The sequence below is a fragment of the Cygnus olor genome, chromosome 1, assembly GCF_009769625.2.
Source record: "Cygnus olor isolate bCygOlo1 chromosome 1, bCygOlo1.pri.v2, whole genome shotgun sequence".
Classification (NCBI taxonomy): domain Eukaryota; kingdom Metazoa; phylum Chordata; class Aves; order Anseriformes; family Anatidae; genus Cygnus; species Cygnus olor.
In genome coordinates, this window is record NC_049169.1 from 41,658,134 (window position 1) to 41,684,488 (window position 26,355).

A 26,355-nucleotide genomic window follows, 5' to 3' on the forward strand; every position below is an offset into this window, starting at 1 on the left:
TCCTTAGCTGCTTAACATGATTCTGCAAGAGAAATTTAAAACCTGAATTCAATTAAAAAAGACAGCAAATGAGGTAAACTGGAAAGTGTGCAGAGCAAACAGCCTCATGTATAATGTGCGTACTGTGGCAAGTTCTCAAATTCTGGCATGCAGAATATATGCATAACTATTTTATATTTTAACAGAACAGATGAGTTTCCAGCGTTGCACATGCCTTCTCATTGCTTTTTTCATTACCTTTGACAAACAATCTCAGGGCTCTCACTGCCTGTCAAATTAGGGTAATGAGAAGGAGCAAATGGATTTTTAAGTTTGTTTTAGTGCATTCTTCAGGGAACAGAAGATCACTAGAATTCACAGGTCACAGTAAAGGTTAGCACGCGTGCAGCTGCAGAGCAGAGACAGTCTGCTGTGGGCTCGGCACAGAGACTAGCAGGGCAGGCTTGTGGCCAGAAAGAGCCGTGAAAATAACAAATGGATTAGCTCTCTGAGGCTTAAATTGGTGAAGGAAGAGAACGTGGAGCTGTTTACATGTGTTTGCTAATGAAAATAAAATTTGAACATTTTTGTTATACCCATGTATTCAACAGAAAAAGTTCAGAAGAAATCTAGAATTTTGTAATTCTTTGTAACCTGATTTTTTTTTCTCCTTTCTCATGCTGTTCTTTCATCATATAGTGAAACTAACAGAATTCAATAGCTCTGATATGACTTGCATTGACACCATTAAAACCATTATATCATCCCCATAAGTGAGAAACAGAAGATAGATATTCTTCTCCTATGGCAAAAGTATCTTGCTGAGTTAAGCATTTCATTTTGTCTGTCAGAGAACAAAAGCGGAAAATGAAGTGGCCCACAAAGATGCTGAAGAAGGTTTGAAGCAAGCGTGTATTAAAGAATCTTTCATAAGAGAACAGATTCAGGCAGAAAAAAAGATGCAGGCTTATACATGCCAGGGACAACAGGGTCCACATCTTTTTCATAGCTTAGCCACACAGTAAGGTACAGATGGTGGCAGCAAATACTAACAAATGAACTGTATCGCCTACATTGTATCGTTGTATCGAAAAGGTGTACATTCATCTGTAGCATCTATCTAAAACATGTATTTGCAATATCTTTATTTAAAATAATAAGCTCACAAGCCTAAAGAAGTAGAATTGCTTCAACCAATAGCATTCTGAAAATAACCAAAGAACAAAATTATAAAGACAGCTTTTGTGCTGACCACAGCTCTGGAACAGTTAGTAGAGAGTAGAGTAAGAAATATGAAATATTTCTCAGCTATGTATTTTTGTGCTTCTAATCAATTTCTGTAAAATTTTCTTCTCAAAAGTGACTTATTTAAATAAAAGTTGGTACTGCACATTAATGGTCTGTTAGGGTGAATCTGTTTTAGCAACATTAATGGCAAATGCAAAGCATCTTCTTACATGTCTTGTGAACCCAGAAGGCAGCTTTTTCCCCCTTGTGTGAATAAAGATAAGCTTTTATTTTAATTTGTTGAGTCTATCTAACTTGAATCCTCGTGTTCATTGTTGCTTACATGAAATCATTGGTTTTGGTCATTGGTTTTAAATTCCAATCTGACATTTGCATACTGCCTCTTCTATGTGTTGCATTGCATACAACGAACCAGTTTCTGATTATACCATTCTAGGCTTCCAGGACCCTCAAGGGTGCCAGCTGCAGGCAGCAGTACCAAAGTCCAGGGAGCTTCTAATTTAAATCGGAGGAGCCAGAGCTTTAACAGCATTGACAAAAACAAGCCTCCACAATATGCAAACGGAAATGAAAAAGGTAAGTGATTAAAAGTTAGTGAGATTACTCTACAGAAGTAATAATGGGGAAAAAAAAAAAAAGGCACCTATCCGCAAGAGACAAAGAAGTGAACGTAATACTTGGTGAGGAAGCACTATGGAGACAGCCCTGTGAATTAGGATTTGTAATTGAGTTGAGGTAAAATTTCAGAACTCAAATCTTTCAAGATGTTACAGTGAGTGGTATTTTATCCCTCTTTGATGGAAATGTCATTGGCTGATACTTCTGAAGTAAAAATGAATCCATATTGCATGCCTATAGTCTTGGTCTATGTTCAAGTCCACTCATACCCACAGGAAGACTGCCATATTAAAGGAGATGGATATTACATTTGCATGAGAATATTACATATGTCTATTCTTTCAGGACCTTACCCAGTATATGCATCAATCTGAATAAGGGATTGGAAATTAAGTCAAACGTAATGAAATTTTGCAGGGATTTGAATTCAATGTTCATGTTTTATTGCCTCCTTTAACTATGATCTTCAGTTTCACAAAAAGGGTTCCTGGGTCCTTCTATTTCTCCAACCCTCTGATGATGTTTTCCCAGAAAAAGTGCCTCTTCAGGCTGTATCTCAGAAATAATAATATAAAAAATCAGCCTTCTGAGTTGTGTAACTAATCCAGTCCTCCCCTCCCCTTCTTTCTCCCTTTGTGTAATGAACAGCATTTTATTCATATCTCTGGGTTAGAATACAGTTGAAAATGATACAATAAACATAGTACCCATTCGCATCTTTGGGGTCTGTGGGAGGAACAAGTATGCAGTGAATGTTCTTCATCCAAGCAACAGGCAGCTATCCAGATTTTTTTTTTTTTTTACAAAATTCTGATGAACACACTTTGCCCCTAGCTGTATCTGAAGATATAAAACCATCCTTTCAATAGTTATTTCTGTATTTGTACTATCAGAGTTGAATGTTTTAGATAGTTCTGTACTGCTTTTTATTTTATCAAGGACTTGTTTATGGCAAGACATGCAGACTAAAAAGAGATCAGAATATAAACTGAGCAGACACTGTATAGTTCACAAAGATGATAGTGAAGTTATGAAGTAGGAGATGGGACTGCTTGAGTGAAGGTACGTACAGCAGTTCAGGCTTTAGAATTACTTCATAATGTTGACATAAGTTTTCTATTGAAATATGTGAAAGAGCAAAATGATTTAAGGTGGGACATGCTTGTAGATACTAATATTCTTAGCTCATTACTTGAAAACTGTCTTTGGACTGCTAAGGTTTACATTGCATTGCGCATTTACATGGCTTTTTGCATGATGGATTTCTTTACTTACCCGTTCCTTCACGGCAGAGAATGAGAAACTTGATGAGATTTTTAGTGGAGTCCTCACTTACAAGAGTATAAGGGGTGGCTTTGTTTGTATACTGTCATTCAATTCATTTTACAGGATATAGAAAATGTAACGTTGCATAACTACATTGAGTATTGTATTTTAAGTTATTCTATTTGATTTTTTTCCTTTCCAAACAGCAAAATGGATTTAAGAACATTGATTTTACATATGAATATAAGCTAAATAAAAGTTTATTTTAAAAGACATATATAAAGCAGAAGTTAGAGAATATGAATACTGCACATGCAAGAATAGCAGTGTGTTAGGTTTTTTTTTGTTGTTTTGTTTTGTTTTTTAATATTACAATGAAATTTCCAAGTGGTCTTTTAATTTTTTTAAGTACCTGTGGATGTTCTATGACCTGAGGGTTTTTTAAAAAATTTGTTCTGAAACAAACTTCAACCCTTACATTAGCAGTAGTAATAATAACACCTCTTTAAAATAAAATAAAATAAAATAAAATAAAATAAAATGTGTCACTATACCTTGAAAAACTGATTTTTCTTTACATTGCAGCACATCCAATAAATGCATTTTAAATTTTGCTTCTAATGTAGATACTTGCAGCAAGACAACTTTAACAGCTTGAGTTGAATGGATATACAGTCCATATACATTAATTTCTGAGTCATGGATAGTATAGTAAATAGCTAGTAATTCTGCATTAGTGCTGCATAAACTGAATCAGAAAAGAGGATGACTTGTACTATGTCAACAGGCACGAGAACTGAGGATCTCCAAATCTCTTCAAGGACAGACCACTTTAGGTACTTTTTTTTTTTTTTTTTTTTGCTGCTGTACAACTTCCTTTATGTGTTAAAAAGAGACCTCAAAAAAGATATACAGCATAAGGTGTTTTTTTTTGTTTGTTTTGTTTAGTTTTAAATCCAGTTATATGTAATACTTGAAATCTGCTCTTGTATAGCATATTTTTCAACTCAGTCACAATACAGGCACAGATTTAAATAATTTTTTTTATCTGTGCCTGGATATACAGGCACAGATTTAAAGGAGACCTGAAAGTTGTCCAAAATAAGATGTGATAGATGTATTTTATGTAGTGTTTTATTATTTAGAATGCTATTTAATACTATCTATTTTGAAAGTTGCTTAATGAATAGTTTACACTTCAAGAAAGCCAAGGTCCCCTATGTGAAAACAGTTTTCCTGCTCATTCTGTACAGGACAATTTTCACCTACAGACCCACTCCATTGCCTTGACACAGGTAAATTTATGTGCCAGTGATTAAGTCGGGAAAACAGAATGTACCAAAACAGTTACAAAACAGTTAAGAGCTGAAACTCATCTGTGGAATCTGTGGAGCTTTAGTGAGATATATATATATATATATATATATATATCACTAATACATATATATGTACACTTTTAATATATGTTTGGACTTTGCTTATGGTTGGGTTCCAAAGAATATGTCAGTTTTCCAGGTCATATCACATCCATCTCTTTCACACCTAATAAAATACAGAGGAAAATAAAACTATGAAAATGAAAGTATTTGAATAAAGTTAATTGTCCGTGTTGCTAATAAGGCAGATACCCAGGGCATTTTGAGACTAGCAAAGAAATAATGTTCTAATTCCAGCCAAATTAAAAACAAACAAACAAATATTTACACTTCAAAGCTTAGAAACACTCTTTCTGAACACTGATAAGGACCTTTATGTCACAGAGTTTAATTGCATGCCTTTCAATGTCATTTTATAATATAAAATGTTGTTTGTATATTGTCCAGAGTTTGCTTCAATTCTCTTTGGTATTTTGCCTGTAAAGACTTTGAGAAACTCTGTTCTGGATCGCGATTGTCCAACGGTTGCAGATCATTATTCTTCAGGCAGTATGTGTGCCCACTGCTAGTTTGTTTGCGTTTGCTCTAGTGCCAGTGTGCTGCCAGTTCTTCCTCATGGTGTTCTCCTGTGCTGATAAGGGGTAGATAAATTCTAATACTGGAACAGGACATTTGAACAGGCTGAGCTCTATTCATCTCACCAGACAGACGTCCAGTTGCTCCAAGCATCCTTACAGCTATCCCTTACAACTCTTCCTTTTTCTGTTAACCCTTTTAGTATGGGTGACTAAAATTGGATATTGTAATCTGGGCACCTGGTATGGCAGTATTAATATGCCTTATGGAAACACTTTGTCTGCTCCAGAATACTGAGAAAATCACTACTTGACTATGCTGCAACTGGGGAGCTGTCATCACAGAGCTGCTGTCCTCTCCAACAGCACCAACTACAGAAAAGGTCATGGACAAGAAGATTGAAGAGGATTGTTGTAAATTGGGTTCTGATACCAATTTTTCTTTCTGCGGTGCACACCCAGGGGTGTTGTTCTGCTTTCCCAAAGCAGATTGGGCTGAGCCCTGAAGCACAGTACTCTCAAGGAGAATGCAGCATTGTTCTCACCAGAAGTTGATTATGCCTTTCAACTGTAAAGGGATTGGGCCCTACAAAGAAGCCTGTCTCCTTGTAAAATTCAGTTTATAGAGATATGACATCCTTGTCATATCCTGAATCCATAGCTTGGATTCAGTCTGTATCAGAAGCACCACAAGGTGGGGACAGATTTCATATAATGAACAGCTAAAGCTAAATCCAATTGAATGAGAAAAAAGCAATGAAAGATGTGCAGCTTCAAGTAATACATTTGGGCTAGGAGGGGAATAAATCTTTTTATTCCACATCTTTAAGCATACATGCAGACTCTCACAATTTCTTGAGAGTGTGCAATCCACATTCCTTGTGGGAACTTTAAGGATACACTTTAAATTGAAGATTAAAGGCAAGTTTTGTGTTTGTACCTTTTGCTGATGTTTCAGGTTTGTGACATAGGGATCAAATAAGCATCAGTGGTTCCAGGAACCTGTGTATTTTGCTATATATGTGGCAGAACAAAATGTTGTTGAAATAGTGAATATGTTCCTTTTTATAATTTTTTTCCAATGAGTTTATATTATATAGCAGGAAATATGGCAAGCCTTGCATTCTTCTTTTCAATCAGAAAGCTTTTTTTTTTTTTTTTTTTTCCCCTTTCTTTCAGTAAAATGAATAGCCTGAAGCCATACAAACATAACAGAATTAATACAAGAGAGTGCAGTGGCATCCTGCTGTGCACAGGTTGTTACATGTATTCTGCATTAACTTTGCATATTCTTAAGGTGAATTTTCAACTGCAAGACTACTGGGATAGCTAAAGACCCCAATCCTCCTGTGTAATTAAGGCGTGCTTAGTGCAAAGCAAGACATGTGCAAGAAGGTTCTTGTGCACACCCAGTCCTGGGCTATCAGCCACGGGCCTGATCCCTGGTATAAATTAAGGAAGCCTGTGGGCTGCATTAATATACAACAGCTGTTGTTGGCCCTAGGCTCTGTTCCAGCATCCAGGGCTCACCAGAAAATAGCAGGGTCCCAGCCACAAATCCTGCCTCATTCACAGACAAGGGAACAGCTCTGCAGCTGCCAACTGAAGCAGCTCCACGTTCATGATGCTGTCTGGAGCAAGGGGAATAAGCTATCACCTAGCCTTTCCCCAAAAATACTCTGAGGCCACCCATATCAGTTAACATTTTCTTGACTCAGTAGAGGTGCTCAAAAACTTCTGTGAAGATCATTTAGATCTATAGGGTTTGCACGCTGGGCTGAGAGCACACACACAAAAAAATGCAGGGCAGATGGAGTTTACGTCATCTGCTGAAGATGGAAGTGATTGGGCTTCTGGAGTGCAGTTGGTAATAGTGTTAAGCAAGTTAAGGCTGTTTGCATAACACATTTCTATTGTAATACTTTTGTTTGGATTATTTTTTTTTAATTTATTTTTAAACCAAAAATTCTTACAATCTATTTAGAGAAGTAGATTTTGCTTGTAAAAAGCAGATTTTTGTTTGTTAAAGAAAAAACACCTCTCCCTCCAGGATGCTTAAAATCTCCCCTTTCTTATTTGTATTAGTGGCCTTCAGACTTCCAGGTGAATAGTCTAGTTCATACTAGGGCCTTAGGGCTGAGACTGCAAAAATGGAAATTGTGCACAACTTCAAATTCTGTGCTAAAGGCAGAAATGTCCTCAGCTACTATATTATTTAGACATGGGAGCAACAGGGTATGACATTGGTCTTGTGTATATGTAACACATCAAGTGCTCTTTTTTCCGTTATGCGAACTGTATTTCCATTGCATGTTTCTAGTAGCACAGATTTTGTAGCATAGACAGGCTTATGCCTAATCAGTGGGAGCACCAGAACTCTGAGTATCAAGACAAGTCAGATAAACTGAGAGAAAATATGTCACCTGCTGAAATAGCTTTGTACCACATATGATTACCATTAGCACTTCATTTCTCAGATGCTCCAGAGTAATAGTGTTTAGATACTCAGATAAGTCTTGGAAACAGGAGCTTCATATAGAAGAGCTCAGCCCTTTCATGCCTCAGTCTGTTTTGCTTAATAAGGCAAAATGAATGTTTTGAAAATCATGGTTGTCAATTAAGATAATTTGATTATTGCAAAATGTCTTATTTTCTTTCATTCTGAAGCTTTGCTGACATTTCTGGATAATATAAATGTAGTGAAGATACCTGAGAGACGTAAATGAGACTTCTGTACCTTTTGCTAAACAGCAAAAAACATAATCTTTTTCTGTTTTGTTGTTTTGTTTTGTTTTTGTTTGTTTTGTTGTTTTGTTTTTCTTCCAATATTGTAGCTTTCTTTCTTTTCTTTTTTTTTTTTCTTTTCTTTAGTCTATCAGTGTTTTGTTATTAGCAACTGATTGGAAGAATTTCTTTATGAGTTATTAATGATAAAATCTTTACGTTGGAAGGTTTAATTTGCATAATGAAATGGTTATGATGAAGGTGTTTCCACATGCTCTTGAGCTCATAGAAAGAAGTATTGCACAACGCCATGATGGAAGGGAAAAAAAGGCATTTTTGATTAGCATTCTGCATATTCCGCACACATGTAAATTAAGCTTATTATAAATCACATTTACACTGATTTTTGAAGTTTATATGTAACTGTATTTCTCATGCCAGGCAGGTATGCTGTAAATCTTCAAGTAGAAGATGTGAAAATAACTGTACCATTGTGATTCTTTCTATTTTTAAGCAGATTCACCAAAAGGCCCTCACCCATCTGCAGGCATGAATGGAAACGTGCAGCATCCCACCAGCACCGGGCAGCAGCAGGTCTCTGCCATACCCTCTCCAAGTGCCAGCAAGCCTTGGCGCAGCAAATCCATGAATGTCAAACACAGCGCGACCTCGACCATGCTGTCCGTGAAGCAGCCTAGTCCCGCAACCTCCCCTACTCCATCTTCAGACAGGCTCAAGCCACCCCCATCTGAAGGCATGAAGCCACCTTCATCTGGACAAAAATCTATGCTGGAAAAATTCAAGCTAGTTAATGCTAGGACTGCTCTGAGACCTCCTTTGTCATTGAGCTCAGGACCCAGTGATAGTGGGAGAGAAGACGATACCTTTTCAGAGTGTGGTGAGACAGATGTGTTAAGCGGTGGGGTGAACAGCGGCGGCTCCACAAGTAGCAGTCCTAAAGTATCACCGAAGTTAACTCCTCCGAAAGCTGGAAGCAAAAATCTCAGCAATAAAAAGTCTTTGCTACAGCCAAAGGACAAAGAGGAAAAGAACAGGGACAAAAATAAAGTTTGCACTGAGAAAACAGTCAAGGAGGAGAAGGACCAAGTCACTGAAACATCTACAAAGAAGAGCTCAAAAATTGCAAGCTTAATCCCAAAGGGAAGCAAGACAGCAACAGCCAAGAAGGAAAGTTTAATACCGTCTTCTAGTGGGATCCCAAAACCTGGATCGAAGGTGCCAACAGCAAAGCAGAGTGCTTCATCTGTGTGCACAGGAAGTAAGGAGGTTGAGAAACTGAGGACTACAAAAGGAAACCAATCCCAAACAACACCAAAATCTCAACTCAATGAGAAGGCTTCTCCTTCCTGTGGGCTTGCTTCTTCTGAAGGGAGAGAACCAAGCACAGCTCTCGCCCCAGGCTCCTCTGCAGCTCTCTCGGGCTCAGTGGCAGCAAGCAGCAGCCAAGGCACGGGGAACGGCATCGTCCAACTTCCTCAGCAACAGCAATACAGCCACCCCAACACTGCCACAGTAGCTCCTTTCATTTATAGGTAAGGTCACCAAGGGAAATTGGGTTTGTGTTAACATTTAGAAAAGAGAAAGCTGAAACAGCCAGAGCAATGGTGGTCACACTGTGTCTCGTATCTCCCAGTTTCCACGTTCTGTCATGGCATCACACATATTTTCCAGATAATATGTTTTAATTAATATTCATGAATAATTTCATCCAGGAACACTGACTCTCTACCTTATATAAATGCAATCCATTGCAAATATTTGCCATTTAAAATTCAGGATTGGACTTATTTGGTTGGATTGGATTGGTTTTGATTGGAAATACAAATCATGTGTTATGTTCCCTGTGCTGTTTTTGAAAGGTCATGGCAGAATCAGGATTCTAGTGAGAATATTCCTGTGTGCAATTTCAGACCTTCAGTGTTTATTTGCTATTATTCAATAATATTTGCTTAAAACACAGTTTTCTAGAAAAAATCCTAAAATACACTTCTGACGTTTTCAGAGTATGTGACAGCACTAGTAGGATATTAGAAGAAAAGTCATATACAAACTTTTGCAAGCATTCAAAAGTATTTCCGTACTTTGAGCAGAGTGAAAAGGATGCTGGCTGCAGGTCCTTTTTTCTGTTTGTTTTTATACATGAACTAGGTATAAATTAACTCCGTAGAGGCAGCAAATTTTTACAGGTGGTGCATACTCTTCTGATGGCCAAGGCTCCAGAACAGGGGAATGATCGGTTAAATGTATTGATCTTTGTCCTAATTTATTTTGCTGTGTGATAAAGCAACTGAAGAGAAACTGAGAGATTGCATTGTTATACAACTCAGAAGACGGAGTAAGTGTAGAAAGACTGGCAAGCTGCTCTGAGTCATGATTTCAGATGTCAGATATTGGAGAGCTTTAGCTACAGTTGTGGATAAATTTAACATCTGATAAAATGACAAATATGTTATTAAGCAAAATATACTGGCAGTTTTTGTTAGTGAGTAGTACTGTAGATAATCTTGGCTAAAGATTAAAGAGGTGCTGAAGTAGGCTCTGAGGGAGTATATATATCATTACACACAACTAAACATAGCTTCAAAACCAATCTGGATGAGTGATAAACTGTTTAGGTTGATTCTGAACAAAAGCAGTTCTCAAAATTGTATGGGAAGGGAAAAAGCCATGATATGGGTTATATTTATTCTAACATTCAGTGAGTAGCCTTTTGAGTTTCAGTTAAATGTATCACTGAATGTGTTTAATATGTATGTTTCTGTATAGCTGTCTGGAATATTTTCAGTTATACAGCCATTTGCAGTGTCATACATAGGATGGCCCACATATGTGTTAGGTTGCATAGATAAGAAGAGAGAAAAAGAGGCTATGCTTTGCCTTCAGATGCATGTGCTATATAATGGCAATTTTACCACATATTAATGCCATTTCATTGCATGATGGAGATATCTTATCACTCTTTTAAGCTTCATCATGAAGCAAAATGTATTTGGAATTTTAAAGGGCATTAGAAGCATGCATCTTCCAGCAAAATTTGGTATTAATAATCATCTGTTTGCTTCAAACAAGCAGCAAAGGAGACTGTATTTGAAGTTAAATCTCGCATGAAAGTAAATTTCTCAGAGCCAAGGTCTGATCTCAGAATGCTATAAACCCAGGGTAATAGGCTGACTTTGATGAGGTTTCTTCAATGTGTATCTCTGTAACTGAGAGATGAATCTGACCCACAAATACACAGTAAATACATTCCTTACAGCTCTCAAGGGCTTTGTAATAGTACACATTGATTTCACAGAAGAATATAAATATAACCAAGGATAAAATATCCATATTTCCAAAGTCAGCAGATTTATTTTTGTGGATATATGGCAAGTAGAAGTGTACAGGAAGATAGGGTACTGTATGTACATTTTTTCTGCTCTTAAGCGTAAATGTTTTTTGAGTAGTCACAATTTATACCCAGAATTTCCAGGTACTCTTGCTAGCTGCTAAAACAGCTTTATAGATCAATGAGGTAGTAAACAACAGTTACCATTCAGACTAACAGGTTTATTTTTTATACCTAGTGGGAATGTCTAGGCCCTGTGAGTTGGTATTGTAGTCCTTGTAAAAAGATTCAATATAATTTAATAAAAATACAGTGCATTTTATCCAGAATCCTGCGCAATTCTTCCTACTGCAATATACTACAGTGATCAGTTTAGGCTGTTAACATGAGGATAAGTGCTTTCTCTGGTTTGTTGTTGATACCATGTATTTTGCAATTTTGGTTATTACTTAAGAGGATATTAATGTAGATTTGTGAGTAAAAGGAGTTATTTCAAAAAGTTTCTTTGAGGCCAGTATGAATTTTGCTTGAAAAGAGACTGCCGTGCTATAACAGTTATCAACACTCATGTTTACAAGTGGTAAGTTTTTATTAATAGGCAGTAGGTAGAAAAGGCTGTTTCACTAGCAGGTGCTGAAATGATACATTGCACTATTCAGTTTTGCACTCTTGGTGCTTGGTTGCTATCTGATACCACATTGTATTTATGCCTCTTAAACACCATGGCATGGAAATTTGTATGGGTTTATTATTTCTCTTCAAAGATTAGCAACAAAGCTGAGATTGACATAATTTAAATGGATATAATTTAAATTCTTCCATCCTCCTCAGCAAGTGATTATTTTCAAATGTGGTTTTGAATGTGTTATTTACAGCCCCTTAAATATTCTCTCTGAACTTGACTGCAGAGACCAACTGATTTACAGAAGGCTGAAGTAGATGTAATTTGGTTGCCAGAAAGGTTGTTAAGAACGATGCAGCAGGAAAAACAACTAAGAGGAGGATGTAAGAGACTGTATAATTGTTTAAAGTGTACCAGCCACTATTTTAAATTACATGTTCTTCTACACAGACAGAATTAGTGGAAGATAGAAATGACACCATCTGCCAGAGTTCCTTGGACTTGTATCAAAACTGGCTGTAGATTTTAGTTATCTTCCTAGTGGTGCTTCAATTTCAGATGGAGAAGAGTAACGCAGAATTTTAGTGCTTACTAGGTTACACTGAAAACAAAGAAGAAAGAGACAATAATGGGGGAAAAAAAAAAAAGAAAAAAAAAAGTCTGAATCTTTCTCCTAAAATCTTAGCAGGATAACAACAAGCTTAATTGCTCAGTATATGGAGTTCTTAGCTTTTGAATGTATTGCTCAAAAAGTATAATATAACCTGTACTTCCACACATTTTCTTGCAGAGATAAGAGCCTGTTGTATCCAATTATAGAATTTTTATTTTTATTTTATTATTATTGTTTTTTTGTTAGCCAAATTGTGTAAGTTTGCTTTGTTTCCATGAAATGGAAAACATAACAAATAGTTCTAGTAGTAACACAAAAGTTACCTAACTCCATAGGATAAATCCTTAGTTGACATAAATCATCACAGCCCCACATGAAGTATGTGATATGATGGCAATTAACATTTGCTGTGGACTTGCTCAAATACTAAAGGAATATTTCAAAAAGAGAACTTTAAGTTATAACCTGACACATGAACTAGTTTAGTTTTATTTTATTGACTCCTGCAGTAACTGCTGCAGGAGTTTAATGGGTCCCTTTCCCATGGTTAGAATATAGAATACAGAATCTTAAATGCCCAAATCCCTGGGGCTGCAGTGCTCAGGAAGTGTTTATTGCCTGAAATGATGAAAGTACTGCTGAAGAGATTTAGCTGACCGCTTATTATCCTGAGATGTACATCTATGGTGTGCATTAGTTAAATTTCACTCCTTCAGGTAAATTTGTAGTTTAGTGATAGAGACGTCTGGAATAAGCTTCATTATTGTCTGAATTGAAACCTCTCAGAGATGCTATTTCAGTGTCAAGAGAAAGAAACTGGTAACTTCACTACCTAATAGGTTGGTATAGAGAAGATAGGGCTAGACTATTCTCCAAAATGCAGGATAAGAGGTAATGGGTACAGCAGTGGAAACACTGATTAAATATTTTCACCATGAAGGTGGTGAAACACTTGAGCAGGTTGCCCAGGGAAGTTGTGAAAGTTCTGTTTTCAGACATTTTCAAGACTTAACCAAATGAGGTCCTGAGCAACTTCACGTAACTGGACTTGTCTTGAGCAGGATGCTGGATGAGATGCCTTCTAGAACATCTTTCTGATCTAAATTATTTTATGATTCTGAGAACACTAAAGTGTTCACCAGATAGAGATAGACAAATGGAAATATCAGTGTAATAAACAAACGTTACCAGCTACTAAAATCTTCTTCCTATCTCCTTTTCTATATGGTGATTGCAACAATTCTATTACTAGACCATAGCTTCAAGGGTGAACCTGCAGAGCTATGACAGATGGGAAGGAGGATATAATCTGGCTGGAACCTCTGGAGGCACAGTGAAATTCAATTCCAGCTGCTTGTTCAGGATGTTTTTGTACTGGTTTATAGGGTAATAATTGAACTAGTCTTCAAGGATCCTGAAAACACAGAACCTGTGGGGCTTGTTGAAGCCGTATTTGTCTAGTTTTAATGACTACAAGCCACAGATTGTGGAGTTAAGACTAACTTTTCAGTAAAAGACATTTTATCAGTTAATTGTGTTTGTTAATAATAGATTGTACTGATAAACGTATTGCAACTCTTTCTTTAAAAAATGTGGTGACTCAAAGTTATATTGCAGTGCTTTGCTGCTATTTACATTACTGTTGTGAAATTAAAACTGCAGTTGCCACCAAAATTTTGCAATCGTAGGTAGCACTAGACATTGCCACCCACCAGTTGTACTTGTAACAAAAATACAGTGTTTAGTGTTTGTCCCATTTTCTCATGCTTGATTTTCAAGTAATTGTGCAAGAAGAGCTTCCAGTGTAGAGGTGTTGGCTTCAGAGTTGTGAAGGAGGATAATAAGTGAATAAATCATTATAAACATATACGTGATTGCTGAGTTAAACCTTGTGTGCTGAGTTAAAACTGTAGCCTGATAATTTGATTGCTTCCTGTTTATGAGTTGAAGTTATTCTTTTAAATTGTCATACAGGCAAGTGTATCTTTGTTCCTTTGACTAAATAATCAGTAAAATGTAGGATAGAGGACCAAAAAGGTTATTCTAAGCCCTGTTCAGTCTTCTGCCACTGGCAACCATGTAAGACCTTATCATAAAGCAATCGAGCTTTATCTTAATCTAGGTAATCTCCACTACTCCAATGGGAAGGTTCCTTCACTCATCTCAGCATCAGAAATTATTTACAAGCTACATGATCAGAGTGTATCCATTTATTTTGTTAATATTATCCTTTATCTTAAAAAGTTTTTTTTTCCTCTTTTCAATCTCTCTTTAAATATGTGAAAGAATAATTAATCCCCATCCTTCTCTTTTGCTGAAGAGAAGGCTAAACCAAATTGTCTCCTTTCCTTTCATAAGAGTTTCTTCTTCCCCATGATCATCCTAGTAGCCTTTTTCTGCAGCTGTTCCCAATTTAACTCACATGTCTTGAACATGGGTGATCAAAATGCTTATATACCAGATGTGGTCCTGCCAGTCTGTTACACTGACAGTGATACACATTTAAGACAGCTGTACCTCAGAGTTGTTTGGGGAAAATAAAAAAGCGGCATATTCATCTGATATCTTGTGGAATGTCAAGCAATAACCGAACAAATCTTTGATGTTATCTCTGTTTATCAAAGGTTGACTATTTCATTAGAGACAGGAAATTACTGATTGTGTTAAAGACAGCTTATTAAGTAGTGTTTCAAATTCTGTTCTTAATTACTCTTGTACAGACTCATTTTAATCAAACTGAATGATCTTGTGCAGGTGTGTTTGAGAGCAGGATTTGTCCCATTAAGCAAGTCTTATGCTCTTACAAATAGGTAGCATATAAATAAGTGGGTTGGGGTTAAATATATTCTCTGATAGCCATTTTTAAAATAGAAAGCAGATAGTCCTGTTTCATGACAGTTGCTTAAATTAACCTACACTGCAGATGTACAGCACTGGAAGAAACATCCGCAGGGGAGCTTTGACAAAACTGAAATTCTTTTTACTTTCTTTGATGTCAGAAGAGATGCAAGGATTTAGATGTTTTTTATTTATTTATTTTATTAAGGCAGCAGGCTATGAACTGCAGAGGACAGAGGATAGAGAGAACTGTAGAGGATAGAGAGTCATTCATTAAGGCCAGTATCTAAGGTTAATGAGAAGATATTAACTGCTTGCTTGCCTGGAGCATGATCTGTGCTACAGTTCTGCAGAGATCATTTGAGTCATTCATAGGATTAATACAGAAAAATGTAAAATCCAGGAGTATAGGGGAAGGTGAATCTTGCAATTTCATCTTCCTCTTTTTTTTTTTTTAACTAAAATCATTGGGCTAAGCAAATAGGCATCTGCATGCTTAATCCGATGTAAATCCCTGTGACAGACTTAGAGCAAAGCAAGTTGATGTTTTGGACAGACTATCCATTCCAGGACCTCCTTGCTCCTCAAGAGCTGGAGCTCCTACATGGTTTTGCATGGTAGGGTTTTACCACTAGGCCACTCTGAACCCATGTGGGCTAAGATTGACTCCAGAAAAAAAGAGCAGGGCCTTGGCCATCAAGCACCAAAGGTAGGGCTGCTTCAGAAACAGAGGTGTTGGTTACGTAGGGCTGTTGGCAAACCCAGGTGGAAACCTGGTGGGAAAAGGGCTGTTGTTGAGGGCCCTGTTCCTAGGTTCCTCCTTGGGTTACTCAAGCATAGCTGCCCAAGGGCTGAGCAGGTACCTTCTGGCCGAACACTTCCATAGTAAATAAGCAGTTTTCTCATGAAAGCAGAACTTAAACTGCTACAAAAATCCATAGTCCTTTGTGAGATTTCTATTGCCACTTCAGATAATGAGAATCACTGATATTTTTACCAAATTAAACAAAAATGTTGAATGAAGTCAGTAAAGCAGTTTCTTTGTAATTTGTTTTGCTAGCAAATCAAATTTATTTTACATCATATTTAAATGTTTAAGTTTGAAGCAAGATAAAAGGGACATTTCATATTTCTTAGATCTGTTATTTCAGGCTGCCTGTAAATTTAAGAAAGCCACATCACATTTACATTTGGTTTATGTTTCCATGGTTTTCTTTCTACAAATTAAATCAAACATCTTTGAATTATTAGTGTTATATGATCTTTTTTACTTTAAGGCTTAGGTTCTTATGCTATCTTATGTCCCAGAAACTGGATTTTGAGCTGCAATTATCCCCACCAATCAGTTTCTAAAATTTGGAATGGGAACCTTTGCATGTATCTCTTCCCACAGTGTTTTTATCTTTTTATCTTCTTTTCCCGATTATAGCTGTATCACATTTTTGAAAATGAAAATAAATAAATAAATAAATAAATAAAAAAAATAATAATAATAATAATAATAATAATAATAATAATAATAATAATAATAATAAATGCCAAAGAATGGAACTGTGGTTTAATTGGTATTTGGTATATCTCTAAAAGGTTTGATTTGACCTGTGTAAGCAAAGCCCAGGACAAGTGAAAGCTTTTATTCATTGCTATTTTAGGTGAACAGATTCACTCATCTTACTGAAGTTTATTTGCTACTGTAGATCACTCATTACGTGCCTGTACTCTTTTATTTGTAGGGAGATCCAGTCCTTTTAACATAAGCCATTGTGTACCATATAGTCAGTAGTGAGTTTTGTATTTGTCTCTATTGACTGTACAGGCAATAGTTACTGCCAGAGGGTAATCCAGATTGTTGAAGTTCTGTGCTTATCTTTCCCCATTCACTAGATAGAGAAGTAGTGCAAATGTTGGGTATTGGTGTCCGCTGAGGGTCCTTAATCCTTTTTTAATGATACATGTACAAATAAACAGTGATGGATCCTTTCAATCCTCTCTTAGAAGATAGCTTGCATATAAGTCTGTTGATCACTCACTGAGGGGTTTGCATCTCCTGTCTCGGCTGATGCAGTGATTGATGGTTAAACAATTACACAATCAAGAATGCACTGCCGTAGTGTCAGAAGGACAACAGGTGAAAATGATCCCTTTCTGTTTCTACCCAGAGGTAGATTGACATAAACTCTATATACATTTGTGGAGGAACCTAGAAATACTTGAACTGTACCAACCTAGCTGAGGGCCCTTACTGCAAGACCAAAAGCAACATGTGTTTTTCCAGTGTTCCTCGTAACCAACTCCAGCCTTTCTCTGGCTCCAGCCCTTGCAGCATAGTTGCTTGGGCTTAATGAAAAGAGTGCAGACCACTTCAATTCCTTTTACCATTACTGTAAGAGCCTTTTTCTAAGAGGTGATTTTGGGCTGACCTTTCACCCTGTGCTGATCCAGCACTAAGTATCAGCACTAAATCCAGACAAGAAAACTCACGAGCATTCATGGCCTCTCAAAGTTACTTTCAGTGGAAGCAGACATATCCTTTAGTTATTTTGATGATTTCAAGCAATACATGAAAGCAGGTGGGACCACAGGATTTCAGTTTGTTAGTGAGGACACTGTCCTCAAACACCAAATGTAAAATCAAATTCAAGGACAGTAGGACATAGTTAACCTTATAGCATGTGCTGTGCTTGTGTTTCCAGTAGAATGTAACAGACAGAAATAGTAGACAAGAAGCAAAAATAGTTTTCAGAGAACAGTTTTCTGTTTGCAGCATCCCCAAAGTACATGATGTGATGACGGTGCATCAGAGTAACATCGCTGTTTCAGTTTAAGTAGAGTCCAGGTTAAATGATTCTAATGATTCTAATCAACAGATCCCACCATGACAGGACTTGCTCTGTTGTACATGCATATATCTGCTCTGTCAGTTACTGTCATGAATTACTGAACAAATCTGTTCAATAAGTAACTCTAAAGAAAATGTTAACTGAAAAGTTATTTCATGAAATACGTTGCTATAAAATTATTTTGAGCGATAAGTCATTGCTTTTGTCGGTTTTACTTATAAAATACACACCACACAGTTAAATGCTTGTTTACAATTTAGTTGGTGGTTGGAAACACTATGGTGAATTTTAAGAAATAAATTATAAATATAATGTTTTAAAATCGGGATATAAATATTTCAACAGTCTTTTAAGAAATCAAAAGACTGTGTTATTCATATCATCAAAGCTGGAGAAACTTCATCTCTAAGAGAAGAATTTTTTTTCATTTTATTCTGAAAAGTGGCTAGAATATCTTTAGATACATTCTTATACTGTAAACAAACATGGTACAGGTTGGCATTTGATGTCATCATGTTTGAACAGTTCCTGAGTAAGTTAGATGCTACAGCTGTTCCTTAGGAAGAGACAATAATTATTATCTATTTCATACCAATATTCCATGTCTTTGTGTATTTCTTGCTATTTATCACTATGTAATGGCAAATATCTGTAACCAACAAAGTGTACCCAACATAATTTATCATTGACATCCACAGAAATATACCATCACAGAAAATATGGGCTATTTATTAGTAAGTTAATGGAAACACTTTTATTATTCCATTTACAGAGAGTTATGTAAGGAGCATTATCAAAAGAAGATACACATAGATTTAAATATCTGAGCCAGATTTCCATTCCACCCTTACATAAGCTTCTTCACACATGGCCTTTCTCGCCTAGTATTTCATCAACCAATTGCAAGTTTTCGTTTCCCTTATATATGTGTAGCCATGTGACGTAACCAATTTAAATGGATTCTGACTATATCTGGTTGATACCTCCTGCTCTTCTGGAGAGAGAAAGTAAGGAAACAAAATGGATCTGAATTTCTCAGCTGAAACTCTGAGCTGTTCATGAAGAGACGGAGTTCCCAGTCATTTGCAAATTTGTGTAGCTGGAGTCAAATTAACTCAGTAAAAATGTGACATTCATGCTATTTTCACCATATGGCTTTTCCTGAGATGTGTATAGTGATGTGATTTTAGTTGAAGCTTCAATTAAAGTTTGTTTCCATTAATACCTTTATGACAGATAATAATAATAAATATTCTTGCTTGTTTTCAGAACTCTCTCAGAAAATGACAGTACCTCTTTACCACCTGCTGACTCCTGCACCAGTCCTACTAAAATGGATTTGTCATTCAGTAAGACTGCCAAACAGTGCCTAGAGGAGATATCTGGTAAGTAACAAGAATTCAGGAAAAGCCTAAGTTTAGGAATTACGTACTTCTTTGTTTACATCTTTATCTTACCAGGAGCATTGCAGTGTGTTGAAATACTCCTGACTTCGATTCATGAGTGGTATTAAATACGCAGACAATTTGGGTCATTCACAGTTAGTGCTTCAAATGCACAGTTCCCTCATCTGAACTGGTCCTTCTCTTTGAATATACTCTTCATCATTTTGCACTTTCATAAATGAGGGTTTCGAGACGTGTAATTTTTAGTGTCATACTGAATGTTCCAGGAGGGCCATGGAAAATCTACTTCAGGATGTTTTGCATTTAAGGCCATCAAATTAAGTCATAACATCAGATTTGAGACACAAGAGACAGAAGACATATTTTGCATTTGTAAATGGATCTTTATTCAAAAAATGGGAAAATGAACAAGTTCTCTCTATTGTACCTGACTTTTAAGTCACTGCTAAAACTAAGCTTCTACAGGCTTCTACAGGCTTCTACAGGCTCTGTCCTTCAATCCCTTGTAAAACTGCGGCAAAATCCTTATTAGGTTACAAACGTGAGGGGACTTTTAAAATCATATCAGAATAGTTCCTTTGAAGTCAACAGAGCCATGCTGATTTACATCAGCCCAGGATCTGGCCATAATTCTGCCTGTAGATGCAAAGCAAAGTGTGTCACAGCTGACTTCTTCATCAGGATTGAATTGCATGGCAGGCTTGTGTGGGAGTACTTTCAAAGGGTCTTTTAGACAGAAATGTTCCTTTTCTTTTTCTTTTTCTTTTTCTTTTTCTTTTTCTTTTTCTTTTTCTTTTTCTTTTTCTTTTTCTTTTTCTTTTTCTTTTTCTTTTTCTTTTTCTTTTTCTTTTTCTTTTTCTTTTTCTTTCTTTCTCTTTCTCTTTCTCTTTCTCTTTCTCTTTCTCTTTCTCTTTCTCTTTCTCTTTCTCTTTCTCTTTCTCTTTCTCTTTCTCTTTCTCTTTCTCTTTCTCTTTCTCTTTCTCTTTTTTCTTAATCAGCATCCTTATTCTTAATATCATTTTTTACAAGAATAAAAGGTGAAATCCTGTCCCACTGGATTCAACTGTAGTTTTGCCATTTTACTCCATATCCCTAACATTCAAACAAATTTATAACAAATCATGCGGTTCTTCTTACACAGAATATAACTCACTTTAAAGCACTCATTTGACACATCAGTCTAAAATTATCTCTCCACCAGAAGGGAAATCAGATGCCCAAGCTTTGTGGGACTGCCTTGGCATTTAGCTGATTCATACTGAAATTGAGGTTTTGTCCTGATTTGTCTTAGTCGCTTCAAAAGTTTCCTAAGTCTAATATCCCGTATTTGCACAACCAGCTTTCATGATAAATGTGTCACACTGAAACCTGGTGAAGCGTTCCCTGGAGGTGACACATGCCTGTTAAAGTTATTGTACAATGGTATTTCTTAAAGTAAAATTTAAAAAAAAAAAAGAAGAAGAAAAAAAAAAAGATTTTGAACTAATCCAGAAGACAGATTCTTTGTTCTTGCATGTACAAAGAGTATAAATTGAAACACTTATGCAATTCAAAGGATGCTTCAAGGAATTATCTAAAGAGATGATAAAAAAAATAAATCGGTTCAGTACCTGCTGAAATGATCAAAAAGGATATCATGTCTCCTGGCTTTTTACTGTTCTGAACAGAAATGGAACGGCATCAAAAAGAAAAAAAATGGCATAAAGGGCACTAGGCATCAGAGATGTTTCTAATCTGATTATTCAGACTCTGGCATTAGCAGTTGACTGACATAACAGGCAGCAAAGCAGAATCACTGGAAAAAAATGTCAAGTTTTTGTTGTATGCAGAGGAAAACATATGTGTGCCACCTGTAGTTGGCTGTTAGCAGCACAAAGAATAAATGGATCAAATACTACATTTGCTGAATAGATAGTTGTCTGCATTGGTGAACTATCACCAAGTCACTGGTGATTTTGCCATTGGTGAACTTTCGTGGAAAAAAAAAAAAAAAACAACAACTCTTTCACATCGATACTATCTTTCTCAGAAATCTTCCACTGCTGCTGTGGATGGGCATCATTTTTGTATTATCTGAAGCTTCTTTTGTGACTTGGTAGCCAAACATACTAGCTCAGTATATTGGTAGTCAAAAAGGATCAATAAGGATCATGCAAGGGACTGAGCATCTGTGGAAACCACTGAAAGACTGAGAGTTTGTGAAGTGCTGTCCCACCTGTATTATATTTATATTTCATTAGCCTTTATTGTTTTCATGGTGCCAAATATTTGCATGTAAGGCTAAAATGTTCAGGACCAAGATATCTTTGTTTATATCATTGTATAAACTTGCACCACTTTCACTGTATTTACCCACTTCTGTTTGTTTTTGTGCCTTGGGTGAAGGATGCTGTTTCCTAGCTAGTAGGGGTCTTATCAGAGTTCCACTTCACAGTGAAATCAGGCAACTGATGTTAAACTAATTCTGTAAGCACAACCTGTTGAAGATTTCTCCAAAACTTGTATGGGGACAAAATTATTAAAATTCTTAACATTAAAATAAAGCTAATTCCCTTGCTCCAGTGGTGGACTGGCTCTGTTCTCTGTGCCCAGCAAGGCCGTTCACATTCTTTTGCCACTGTCTCAACAACAATGATGGGGAGAAGTAGATTGGGAAAGTGAGAAGCTCTAGGGCTAGTTTCCAGCTCTCCTCTGCTTTGTCTTCCTCGCGGTTTCTAAGGGAGCTGGTTAAATTAAAAGCCTCTCCTCTCTTCCATCTCAGAGCTGATGAAAGGATGGGACAGAGTCCCAGTGCAGCTGGCTGTTTCTATTTATTTACTGCCTTCTACTGGGCACACGATGACTTGGTTTTACTTGCAGAGCCATGAGGGAGGATGATGGTGCTGGAAGGTAGGGGAGATAGTGAGGCTAGTGTAGACATGGATCCAGAGCTTCTGCCCTGATAACCTGAACAGTCTCTTTCTTCTTTGTTTGTCCCCACAGTCTGCTGCCCTAGGTAGCTTCCCACATGGCTTATGCCTAAAGCTAGTTCTGCCTCTTGGTAGAGCTACTGTAAATCTGGGTTTCTCCACAGTTCCTCCATCTCTGCTTGAAATTTGTTCCATCTGTGATCTGAAGTGCTTCAGACTTCTTTTCCTGCCTTTTTTTTTTTTCCCGAATATTCCACAGTCCAGCCAGAGCAGACCCAGATGTTTCCATGATGTGCGTGCAAATCAGCAACACAGCACACAGACAGTAGGTGTAACAACCTCCTGCGCACCTTGGGTCCCCTCTGCAGGCACTGTGCTGGTGACATCCTTGCACACGCTGAGCCTGCTGTAGATTTGCAGGCGTGGGTCACCCATACAGTAATTTTAGTGTATTCTGCATGTGTTTGCCACATTGCATATGTGGCACACAGATGTGGAGACTTCTGTCCAGGAAATCCCAGACAGAAGTTGTGGAGTCCTAAGTAAGGACCTGTTCGGGAGTCATGTATGAACACTCTTGCATGTAATTTATGTACCACTTGCCTCAGTAAGACTACTCTTTTTTTTTTTTTTTTCTTCAAAACAAGAGTATAATTTTTGCAGACAGGATTTGAAAATACAAATGAAAAGGAAGCCTAACAGCAGTAATCAAGTTTGACTCTTGATTTTCACGATATGATTAGGATCAAGGTGGTTAAACTTTCTTATCTAGTATTTCTGTTTATAGTACCTGTGACATTTATCAGTTTCTGCTGCAATTTTGTTGGAAAAGGATGTCAGTAAGTTAATTATTTAATAATCATTTGAAAACTGTATATGTCTGTAACTACAAAGTGTGATTTTATGAAATCAGTGATAATGTTTGGCTTTAACAAGTGTTTACATGTTCAAAGAGCTTAAAGCAAAGTGTTTGATTAAATAATTATTCATGAATTTACAAATATTGACTAATTATAAAAAATCTGAGGGATGAAGCAGAAATGGGAGTAATTTTATGAGTTATATGCCAATATCAATGGCAGGATTAGCCTAACAATGTTCATTTTCAAGTTTTATGTTTACTGTGCTTCTTATATTCTCTATGAAATAGAAATAAGGAGAAAAATAGAGAAATAGAAAAAAAACAATGTGTGGAAATATTTTACAAATTTTTTTTCAAGTAAGCTTGGATGAAGAAACTCAGAATGTTATAAATTTGCAGATCTATTACATAATTCATTTGTAAATCTCCAAACGATGTACTGAGACTTCAAAGAACGTTTTATATGACAGCAAAATTTGTCCCTAGTTTACTGGTTGTTATAATTCCTTTTATGAAAGAGACAGTAAAAATAATGTGATACATTACACTGATTGTGACAGGTTGGGGAAATTCCCATGCTGTTCTTTATTTAGGCATATTTCTGTGTGCTGAGTGGTGAATACATTGAATTGCAAGGTAGTTGGGGAATAATGCTCCATTGTGACATTTGCTCTCCTTTGGTCTCCTATACCGTCTGCTTAGTTTAGAAAGATTTATTTGTTCATTGCTACACTTCATACATTTAAAATGGAGGAATGAGCTTTGCAAAAAGTATTTTTTAATAAGGAAACATGAGAATTTTCCACATTGCAATTTTATACTTTGCTAAATGATAGCCTGCAGAGAGGTATGGTAAAGCAGGAGGATAAATTCAGTGCTCTTTGTGCTGAGCATTTGGTCCAAATATACATATGTGTCTGCTTGAAGGGTGATCATGATTATCTGTATACCAAGTGAGGCAGTGGGATTCATGGGAGAAAAGTTCATATAATCTTGTAATTAAGGGCTGTAGTTTATATTGTTTGTGTACATGAGGGTTTGTACACATTAGGATTGTGAGTAGCCCTAATATCTTCAGATGCCAGCATTTGACTCGTGTTTTTAACATATGTACAAAAAAAAAGGGTAGCTGCCAGCTACCCTTATGTGGCTCCCAGGACTTGTGTCCTGCTGGAGCTGGACTGCAGAGGATAGCTCAGGAAGGGAAAGTAAGAGGTCAGCAGAGTCACTGAGGCCCACTGGGTGGCCCAGGACCCAGTTACACCCCTACCTGAGACCCTGGCAGCCTGGAGTGGGGTGACAACATTGTACAGGGCTGGTGGTGTGGCTTACTGGGTGTAGACATTTCATCCCTTGCCATAAGTTTTTCTTCTCCCAGCTAGAAAGAGGACTAAATATGCCTGGCTAGTTCTAGCGGTCTCTTGTCTGGTTTGTCCGTGCTGAGAGGTGAGTGCTGCACCATGCAGTGCTTCCTTAGCAGGGCAATGCTTAGCCTTGTCTGCAGAGCTAAGGGAGGCCAGATCTAGCACTGTAGTCATTACTGCTTCATGTGGTCAGGCACACTCAGCATGAAGGCAGAGCATGGCCACCTGCAGCTGGCCACGGAGACCAGCCACGGGTGGTAGCTGTCTGGGCAAGAAAGGGCAGGTGAGGAAGTTGCTGTTCATTTTTTTGGAGTATCAGGGAGATTCAGCCTTGCTGTTTATGGAAGGAAAGGACCCTGCTCCTTTGATCCTGCAGTGCTGTGCAGGGCCACTTCATTGTCCTTCCAAATCATTTGAAACATAGTGACTGGGAATGGTGTATCACTTCTAATATAAATTGAGGTTTCAAAACCATTAAGTGGGAGAAAAGTGAGCTTGCCCTCCATTGTGCAATTTCCGTCTTCCAAAGACAGCCTTTCAAAGCTTTTCTAAGAACCTCAGTGTCCTCCTCAGCCATCCTGAGCAGGCTGTTGCAGCCACAAGGCTTCCTGCCATGACGCCAGGGTGTGTGCAGGCAGCGTGTGCCAGCAGGGGAGCGTTCGGGCAGCGCTGGAGCCCTGCTCCCAGAGCCTGGGCAGGCTGAGCATCCCCTCCAGTGCATGGTATGCTTGCAGGCAGAAGCACAGTCATAAAAAATCTTTTAAGGGCCCATATGGGCGATGAAGATAGTGAAGGGCCTAGAGGGGAAGATGTATGAGGAGTGGCTGAGGTCACTTGGCCTGTTCAGCCTGGAAAAGAGGAGGCTGAGGGGAGACCTCGTCGCAGACTACAACTTTCTCGCGAGGGGGAGTGGAGTGGCAGGTACCGACCTATTCTCCTTAATCACCAGTGATAGGACCCGCGGCAATGGTGTCAAGCTGAGGCAGGGGAGGTTTAGGCTAGACATCAGGAAGAGGTTCTTTACCGAGAGGGTGGTTGCACACTGGAACAGGCTCCCCAGGGAAGTAGTCACTGCACCAAGCCTGTCTGAATTTAAGAAGTGTTTGGACCGTGCACTTAGTCACATGGTCTAAACTTTTGGGCAGACCTGTGTGGTGCCAGGAGTTGGACTCGATAATCCTTATGGGTCCCTTCCAACTCGGGATATTCTATGAATTTATGATATGCTGCCATGTCCAGCAGACCCTGGGAGTAAATTCAATGGTGCAACCATTTAAGTGTTACGTTTTGTTTCCCTGCTGATAAAGTGGCAGACATTTAATATTTGGGACTATGTTATACTCAGGAGGACAGCTTTCTTCTTCTCGCCTGTAACTTTGACTTTGTGGGCAAGGTGCGGAGGAGGAGTGGTATCTCATCTTGTTGTGGTCCCTGTCTTTCTAGGAATGTGTCAGTGATTCAATATGGAAACTCATTGTTGCTTGAGACTGCTGATTTTTTTTCTAGATTAGTTCTGTGTTTATGAGGGTTTTCTAGGAAAAAATATACCTTTCCTTTAAAATTTCTAAGAAGCTTCCCCTATGTTTTATTATATTTCTTTTTTCGTATATGTCTTAAAAAGCTGTAAACTGAGCTAGTGAAAAGCAAGAAGTGCACTGAGGCTTCTGTTAACATCCATTTATTCGTGCAGGGAATCTGCATAGTCTGTAATTCTTAGGGTGGCATTTTTAAAGGTTACTTCCCTGTCAAGGTTTCCCAGGGATTTG

At 37.5% G+C, this 26,355-nt stretch overlaps 1 protein-coding gene across 1 annotated transcript in view; it reads left to right on the forward strand.

Annotated features, from left to right (window-relative positions):
* NAV3 (neuron navigator 3) overlaps positions 1-26,355 on the forward strand; it is a 273,005-nt gene that overhangs the window by 128,300 nt on the left and 118,350 nt on the right. The window contains 3 exon segments of the mRNA XM_040553881.1: positions 1,664-1,803; positions 8,304-9,339; positions 19,318-19,433. Coding sequence (XP_040409815.1) covers positions 1,664-1,803; positions 8,304-9,339; positions 19,318-19,433 — 1,292 coding nt within the window.